We start from the raw sequence: 8,765 nt of genomic DNA, 5'->3' as shown, positions 1-8,765 counted from the left end.
TCCCAGGAACAGCATGACGGAAAGAGGTGAAGTTCATCCCTATGTAAAGGGCCCTGAACATAATTTAAATCCTAAACATAGGTCTGCCCTGGGATGGATTTCAACCTAGATGCTTTATGGGGTTGTGGGGTTTGTGGTTGTTGTTGCTTTCCTCTGAAGCCTTAGAGGAAAGGCAGATACAAATTAGTTGGACCAATGGTAGGATCTGGTAGCAAACCCTAATTTAATGCCGCATCATAAAAAAAACTCAAACAAGGCTGACACATCTTCGTATTTCAGTTCTGCTTTTCATCACCACTGAGTTGCTGGAAGAGGGAGCAAATGTGGGAAACAGAGTTTCCAAGAAACCACATACGTTTGGACAGCTTCTTTCCATGCCTGTCTGAAACATAAGGAAACTGGTGATCCAACTGAATAATATGAACCAAGCAATACAAATCCTTGCATGTTTATATATTATATAAAGTCATACAAATCCTCTCCTTACAGCTGAAATATGAAGGGTGTGTGTGTTTGGGGAGGGGGGGATATTGTTTTGTGTTAGAGTGCCTTCCCTGAGGAAATTCAGATGTGTTTGAGAAATATCCGAATAGCTGCTAGTGACAAGTGGGTTAGATTTATTTTGTCCCGCTTCAGTTCAGTCACCTGAAACCAACAACTCTGCTCGTTGTCTTAAATCTTTGCTGTCTCTAGTAACGTGGAAAGCTCGGCAGCCCCTGCGTTACTCAACAACAATATTCCTTCCCCAGGCTGGGAGGCTTTCACAGACAAGAAGAGAGTTTATGGCCTTCTACGTCCTCCTGCAGTTTGGTAGCTTACTGTCACACTGCAGTGTGAAACAGTGAAAGAAGACCACAACAGTAATGGATTTGCTGCTAGTAAAACATATATATTAAAATGCAAACAGAGCATTCCTGCTGTGAACTGTTATTAATGGACTTTCTTTTGCATTGGTACTAATGGCACTGAGAGTTCCTCTTTCCAAAAAGAGCATAATGTTCTCGAGGAATAAATTCTAACACAGTCGCTCCAAAGCTCATATTAGAAAACAAGAGGCCAAGGGCAATAGTACCAGACAGCCCAGCAATATTCCACACGGGGTTACTGTAGTGTGTCCCTCTAGGAGCTGGTTATATCTGTGTACTGTTTGTTGAAGGTAAGCTCAAAGGGCTGCCTATTGTGTTTGAGAAGGCAATGATTGCATTTGTACCTGAGCCCTTGGAGCTCTTGTTCATACTGATGATGTCCCCACTTGTCTGCTCAGGCTCCGACTTCCTGAAGATACTTTTCATGGTCGACTGGAAGTTGTTGGTGACAAAGCAGTAGACGATGGGGTCCATGCAACTGTTGAGGCTACTCAGAGTCACGGTCACATGGTAGACAATTAAGCTGATGTTATGGGGAATGTCTGGGTTGATGGAAATGGCCACCTGGCGCACATGGAAAGGTGTAAAGCAGATCATGAAGATTATGAGGACGGTGGTCAGGAGCTGAACGGCCCTCATTCGCCTCTCACGGCTCTGGTGCATGAGGCTGGGCTTGGATAGCGCACACATGATCCTAGTGGTGAAGAAGGTGATGATGATGAGCGGGAAGAAATACTCGCAGACCATCAGGGCAAAGATCTTGGCGAGGCAGCAGGGTGCAAAGGTTATCGCCATGATCAGAATGGAGAAAGTGACCACAGTGGCAAAGACCCAGATGAAGACACAGATCCCCTTGGCACAGCTGGGGTTCCTCCACTTACGTGAGGCTTCCACCTGCACAATGGCCAGGTACCGGTCGATGCAGATGCATGTCAAGAAGAGAATGCTGCAGTACATGTTGACGAAGTAGCCAAAGATGTGAACAAAGGAACACCTCAGGCAGTTCCCTGCAGTGTAGAACATGATGATTCGGATGGGCAAGGAGAAGCCCACCAGTAGATCAGTAACGATTAGGTTGATGGTGTAGATGACAGAGGTGGTTTTCGTCTTGGTGCGGAAGCAGAACACGTAGAGAGCTAAACTGTTCAGCACAACGCCCACCAGGAAAATGATTGCATTGACCGCCATCAGGGCTATCCACAGGCTGTAAAAGTCTTGGTAAAGTTCTTGGTCCATATGGATGAATTTGTCGAACATGTTGACCTCATTTGAGCTGTTAGAGTTGGGTGCCCTCGTGGAGTTGAGAGGGTTAAGGGCCGGTTCTCGGGAGGAGGAGGCGTGCATACTCAGTGCTCTGGGGACCTGAAAGAAGGAAGCAACAGCAAAGAGACATTTACAGGCATGTTCAGGGGTTCACAGCACAGAACACTGCAGCCTCATTATGAGGCATTTTGAAGGCATTTACCAAGGGTTGTGTGGATTCTCCATCACTGGCAATTTTTAAATCAAGATTGGGTGTGTTGCTAAAAGATCTGCTCTAGGGATTATTTGGGGGAAGTTCCATAGCTTGTGTTACACAGGAGGTCAGACTAGATGATTACAGTGGTCCCTTCTGGCTTGGGAATCTATAGATAATTATATCTCCCCAGTGGCCTACAGCCAGACCATCTCAGTCTGCGGTCACATCCCATCTCACACGCTAAGCAGAGTCATGCTGCTGCCCTGAACAGCTTACACTCCATATTTTAGATATGGCCCAACATGATGGGATAACAAACATCAAGGAGGGAAAGCTCCGTGGATGGACCAGAGGTACAGCAATAAGCAAAGCGAATGTAGGGTATGTCTACACTTGGAGCTGCGGGGAGCGGTGAATTCCAGCTTGAGGAGACATACCTGGACTAGCTGTCCTTGAGCTAGCTGACCCAAATACATGCCCATCAGAGACTCTAGGCATGTACTCAGGGCAACTAGCTCCTCCTGCTGCTCCCACTGCCGGGGCCACGCTATTTTTAGCCCACTGGCAGGATGAGAGCTAGTGCAGGTATGTCTCCTGGAGCTGGGAATTGCACCCCCAGTGCCAAGTTCAGATGCACACATCTGTTCAGTTTTTCAAGTAGAGAAGATACCGATCTGTTGACTCACTTATTGCTGGGCGTGGATGAGAGGCGTGACCTTTCAGCAGAGTTTCACAGGAATAGTGAGTAAGCACTGGGCAGACCAGAGCAGGGTGAGCTTGTTCCTTGCATACAGGTGGTATGATTGATTGTGCCACTGGGCACAGAGATGAGCCAGCCATGGTGGAAAAAATGGTCTCCAAATTATTCATTCTCATTTAAAAAATCTTAGCGGGCTGGGGAAGATCCTATTGCTCAGAAGCTTGGGACATGTAGAAACGCTATCTGAGCAAGAATTAGGCAGCTGGTGTGCTTAGAACACAGCCTGTCATGCTGAGCAGTAGTGTCTGATTGTTTCCTTGTGCTCCCGCTATTCGTCTGTCTGTATCCACCTTGTGTCTCTTGTCTCATACTTAGATTGCATAAGCTCTTTGGAGCAGGGGCTCTTTGTTTGTTCTGTGTTTCTCATGGAATATCAGGGTTGGAAGGAGCCTCAGGAGGTCATTTAGTCCAACCCCCTGCTCAAAGCAGGACCAATCCCCAACTAAATCCCCAAATGGCCCCCTCAAGGACTGAGCTTGCAACCCTGGATTTAGCAGGCCAATGTTCAAACCACTGAGCTATCCCTAGAACAAGGGGGTCACTGACAGGGCACATAGCACTATTCTGATGCAAGTCCATAAATAAATAATAATTAATAAATAAAGTGCCAGACAAGCACAGCAGGTAGGCCTTGGGGTAGTGTGGGGACACTAGGCACATCAGCAGTGGTCTGGGGTAAGCTTCTAGCCATCAGGGTTGTGAAGAAAAGATTGAAAACATGACGTGGGCATAACCAAGACAGCAACATTTGCCTGAGTGTGCAAAGAGCCTGAAACGCTTACTCTGAGAGGTGTGAACTGTCCCATGAATTTCAATGGGGTGTTAGCTACACCTGGAAGTAACAGCAACATCTGTCTGAGTGTGCAAAGAGCCTGAAACGCTTACTCTGAGAGATGTGAACTGTCCCATGAATTTCAATGGGGTGTTAGCTACACCTGGAAGTGACAGCAACATCTCCCTGAGCATACAAAGAGCCTGCAATGGTTGCTCGGAGAGGTGTGAATCAATGGGCTGTTAACTACACCTGGAAGTACAACTCAGCAGCCAGCATGTAAATACTGGGACCCTCCCCACTGCCTGGTGCAATCTGAGTGTAAGAAAGGGCCCCAGATCACTCCCCTGTCCCTGCCTCGCTTCCTTCCTTCGCCACTTCAAATGGAGGGGTGAGGCCATGGAGAAGTGATGGTGCCACAGCTTGGGGGTGAGCCACTGGGACACGGTATCTGCCTAGAGCTCTGTGTCGTCTTGCGGGTGGGTCATCTAGGGGTTGAGTGGGAGCAGAGAAGTGAGCTTTGGCAGTGATGCTGTATGGTTGAACTATTACCACGCTTGATTGCCCATTAAGAACATTTCACTCTCACCACGGGCCATAGAAGAAACTCATTCCGCCTAGATAAGTCTTCCTTGAACACCTTAGTACAGATATGGCCAATGGCTGCCCCTGTGAGTCAGCAAGCCGTGTAAGGACATGTGACCTGCTCCTGAGACCCTGGACTCCATCTTGTACCAGTAGTTTCCCACAAATTGCGCTATGAGCTTTGTTTGGGACTGTACATTTCCAGGCAAATGGCAAAGGGTATAAAAGACCCCTAAAATGACTCCATTTTGCCTCTTTCCTTCTCTGAGTCTCTGGACTGTGGATTTACAACTAAAAGGAGCATATTGGACTATGGACTGAGGACCTTCCAAGCTTTTGGAAGTTACCAGAGACTTTACAAGCTAGCAGTCCATACTGTCACTGCTACAAACCTGATATAAGAACATTGTCATTATTGTAGGTATATGATTCTATTAACCATATTAACTCTCTTCTGCTTTTCTTTATTAATAAACCACTAGATTTTAGTTACTAAAGGATGGGCAGCTGCGTGGTTCTTGTATATTGACCTGGCTGTGTGGGTGATCTCTTGAGATCAGAAGAACCCTTTGTCTGATGAAATTGGATTTCAGTAACCGCTCATCAGAAAGTCCAGTGTCTGGGTGGACCAATAAGGCCTGGACTGCCTAAGGAGGCTGCATTTTTGACTTCTTGTTAACCAGTGTGGCGAGACCGAAGTTTACTTTTATTACTGGCTTGGTACAATCTAATGATAGAGTAACCACCAGTTTGAGGTGTGCCTGCCCTATTTCTCAGCAGTTTGTCCCGAATCTGGTATTCTCCGCTGTGACCCACTGAGGCATGGGGATGGGTGGGAACAGGGAGAAGTGCCCCGTTGAGTATGCCTGAGGCCGAGCCTTGCTTTGAGTGTCTGCTGGCGCTCTGATCCGTGTCCGGGGTGGGCAGATAAAGGGTCTGGGTTCTTAAGCTACAGTCAGATAATTGCCAGGCAGTTACCTTCGCCATAAAAGTAAGGCACAGTTTCATTTTACAGCCAAGACCCAGTAGGCCGTGTAGCAGCTTCTCGAGCTCTGTAGACATAGCAACATCAGTCTTGAGATTCCAAACCAAGCTGCTGCTGCCAGGGTCCGACAGTTTAATTTTCAAATCGTTCCCGGCTTACCCACTGTTTTAAACAGATCGATATAAAAACTATGTACACGGAAACTTGGCTGATTGAAATAAGTGGTTTGAAAAACATCTGGAATACCTCAAATCAGCCTCTTGGGACCTGGGGGTTAAACCTCCACTCCCACCTCCCGAGCCTCAGCCTGAATCAGCAGAGGATAACAAAGAAAGTCCTGGGCCAAGCGAGCTTAAAGCACGTGAGATCAAAGAATAAATGTAGTAATATGAGAAACTTAGATGTAAACATATTTTCCAGAATTAACAGAACACTAAATATCCTTGGGGATCCCGTCAGAGAAGGGGAGACGTCCTGTGCAATCTGCAGAAAGCATGGGAAGGTTTCTAGAAAGGCCAGTGCTCTTCTAAGCGAGCGTTGGAGCATTTGAAGAGATTCTCTACATGTGCTCAACCACTCTACTGCTCATGAGAAATTCTTGGAAACAGAACGAGAGTCGCTTTGCCCGCAAGAAGCTCCTATTAATAGTTAGCCTTGTAAAATGCAACCTAACGAGCAGAGCTGGTTGGAAATTCGCCAGTGGAATGGTTTCCATCCGGGAATGCCAATTAGCTGCAATGCTTTGCAGAAGTGGTTCAATTTCAGCAAAGTGGCGGGCTGCTGGGGATCCCCAGGCTTCTAGGTTCCCAGCTCTTTGGCAGCCTATCTGGGGGTCTGATGGGGAGCTGGGAACCTGGAAGTCCTGGGAGGACTGGCTCCCTGGATTGTGGGTCTGGGGGCAGCATGGAATTCCAGGGCTACTAGTGTCAGCCCATGAGGCAGATGGCCCCTGAACTGGAGATTTCAGGGTCTGTGGCTCTGGGGTAGCCCACGAAGGGCATGACCCTGGAGCTGGGGATCCCAGGGGTCTCAAGGTTTGCAGCTCAGGGGAAGTCATGGAGAATTTCAAAATTGTTGGGTTTTGTTCCAAAGCTCAGCAAAACCAAATCTGAAACATCAAAATGCTCCATGAAACCGAATCCCCTTTCTCTGCCCTGCCCTGCCCCACTAAGGAGAGCTAAAAGTGTGCTGCTTTGTCTGACCTTCCTCCCCATAATTTCCTGCCACTGTGAAAATTTAAATAATTAAAAATCGAAAAATGTTTTAAAATGAACATCAAGATTATCTGTTGAAATGATAAAAAAATAGAAATCCAGTTCTGCCCCGCCTCGATATGAGAGTTTCTACCTGAGTCTGAAATACAGGATGACACAGTCTCTATTCTGCCTCTCAAACTGAGGGTGGCAATGGCATTTTCATTTATATTAAAGTAAGGACAGAATTAAACATATGAGACCAAAGGCCTAATCCAAAGCCCATGAAAGTCAAAGAAACGCTCCCGCTGGTGTTGGATCAGACCCCAAGTAAGAGTCAGATACAATGCAAACAAGAGAATGCAAATGAGAAACACCGGCACAGTACTCCAAATCAGAGAAAGCAGAACCCCGGAGATAGACGCCTTCAGACAACCACGGCACCAAAGATATTTCATTGTAATTTACGTCAGGCAGTGAGAGCAGAGCCTGGGAATTGAGACAGCCAAATTTGAATTGTTAGCTGCCCTTGGTCATGTGATCTGATTTGCTCATCGTCTCTACGCATCCAGTTTAGTTTTAAATGTCCCAAGTTATGAGCTTCCACTGCTGCACCTGTGCGATTTTTCTTCAGCTTTACAGTCCAATATTGACCCTACATTTTCCTTTGCTCCAGTTCAGTTCATTACACCGAGTTAGCGACATGCCTCGTTATCACTATAATTGAGAGTGTCATAGGTCTGCATGGTGCTTTACAGACAAATGAAATGGACATGCCCCGGCCTCGAGGAATATTGTTCATATACCCTAGATACTTGAGGCAAATCATAGGGCTTGTCCACCTAGCCCCGGTTTAAAGTGAAGCAAACTCTTGGCGTTTGCAGACCTAGCATCCAAAAGGTGGTAGATAACCCTTTGTCTGCCAAACTGAATTTACAGTGTTGGGTTTTTGTAAGGGAGAGTCCAACCTGGTTGGTTTAGATCTGTTCACCCTGCCTCTGCTTGTCTCCATGGAAAAGGGAAGGATCGGTGTCAGGGAAAATTAGATACAGGATGGCGTGGAGATGGCTTCTATTTGGGGTCCCTTTGTGCCTGCCTTGGTACCAAGGTCTCAGTAACAAAGCCAAAAGGGTTACGCTAAAGGTTTCCTCACTAGCAGGCAATGCAAAAACCGGAGATTGGGCCCCAAGCAAAAGAGAGCTTGCTCCTTCTCCAGATCAGAATTGAAATTGTTACAGAAGATTTGTAATATAAGATGAAGGACTTTTATTGTTGGGTCACATTCCATTATTTTTCTACCCCCATCGCTTGGTAATACGCATCAGGAATTGGGGAGCTGGTAAGGCAAAAAACTAAAAACCCTCCACCCATTTTTTTAAAATGAGGTGGCTCTGGACCAAAATCCCAGTTAATATTACTCAGTACTCTTCAGCTGTAGAGCGCCGAGAGCTTGACAAAAGGTATATTGTCCTCATCTGTAAAATGGGGATATTGAAGCACAGAGGGGCAAAGACCCAGGTTTCTGTAGGTGTTTAAGCACTGCTGCACTCAACTTTGTAATGCCTACCTGATTTAGGAGCCTAAGTCTAATTTTCCACAAGTGGCTTAGGCACACAAGAGCCTAAATCCCATTGATTGCCAATGGGATTTTGGCTCCTAAGTGCCTATGTCCCTTTTGAAAATGAGACTTAAGCCCATAACTCAGTTAGGCATTGCAATGCTGAGTGCAGCAATCCCCAAACACCTTTAGCAAGCTAGTCCAAAGTGACTTGCTGAAGGGCAAAGAGAAAGTCAGCGGCAGAGTCGAGATTCTCCAGAGGTCTCCCAGGTCTCCTTATTCCAAATCTGGTGTGCTGTTCACTGGACCATGGTACCTCTCTGGCACAAGCACCCCTGACATGTTGGGAAAGTTTGCAGCTGGATTGCTCAGATCTATTTCTCTTTTTATCCCATTATTTACATGTGTGCATCGTGGAGACAGCAGAGTGGAAGTACCATAATATCATGAAAAAGCTTCTTCTCCCAAAAATTCCTACCCATTTTTGCAGACCCAGTAATCGTCTAAGTATCTGACTTCAGCCTAACTGTTCAGTTATCTAACCACTAGCGTATACTTTATTATCAAAGGCCACCTGAGGTTGTGAG

At 46.5% G+C, this 8,765-nt stretch overlaps 1 protein-coding gene across 1 annotated transcript in view; it reads right to left on the bottom strand.

Annotated features, from left to right (window-relative positions):
• Positions 1-293: 293 nt before the first annotated feature.
• Positions 294-8,765, bottom strand: part of GPR20 (G protein-coupled receptor 20) — a 32,074-nt gene continuing 23,602 nt past the window's right edge. Inside the window, exon 2 of the mRNA XM_054021135.1 lies at positions 294-2,228. Within this exon, the coding sequence (XP_053877110.1) occupies positions 1,131-2,210 (1,080 nt within the window). The 5' untranslated portion in view covers positions 2,211-2,228 and the 3' untranslated portion in view covers positions 294-1,130. The remainder of the gene's footprint in view (positions 2,229-8,765) is intronic.

This window comes from Malaclemys terrapin, chromosome 2 (assembly GCF_027887155.1).
Source record: "Malaclemys terrapin pileata isolate rMalTer1 chromosome 2, rMalTer1.hap1, whole genome shotgun sequence".
In the NCBI taxonomy this organism is placed as follows: Eukaryota; Metazoa; Chordata; order Testudines; family Emydidae; genus Malaclemys; species Malaclemys terrapin.
This window is presented reverse-complemented; position numbering and strand designations above follow the sequence as displayed.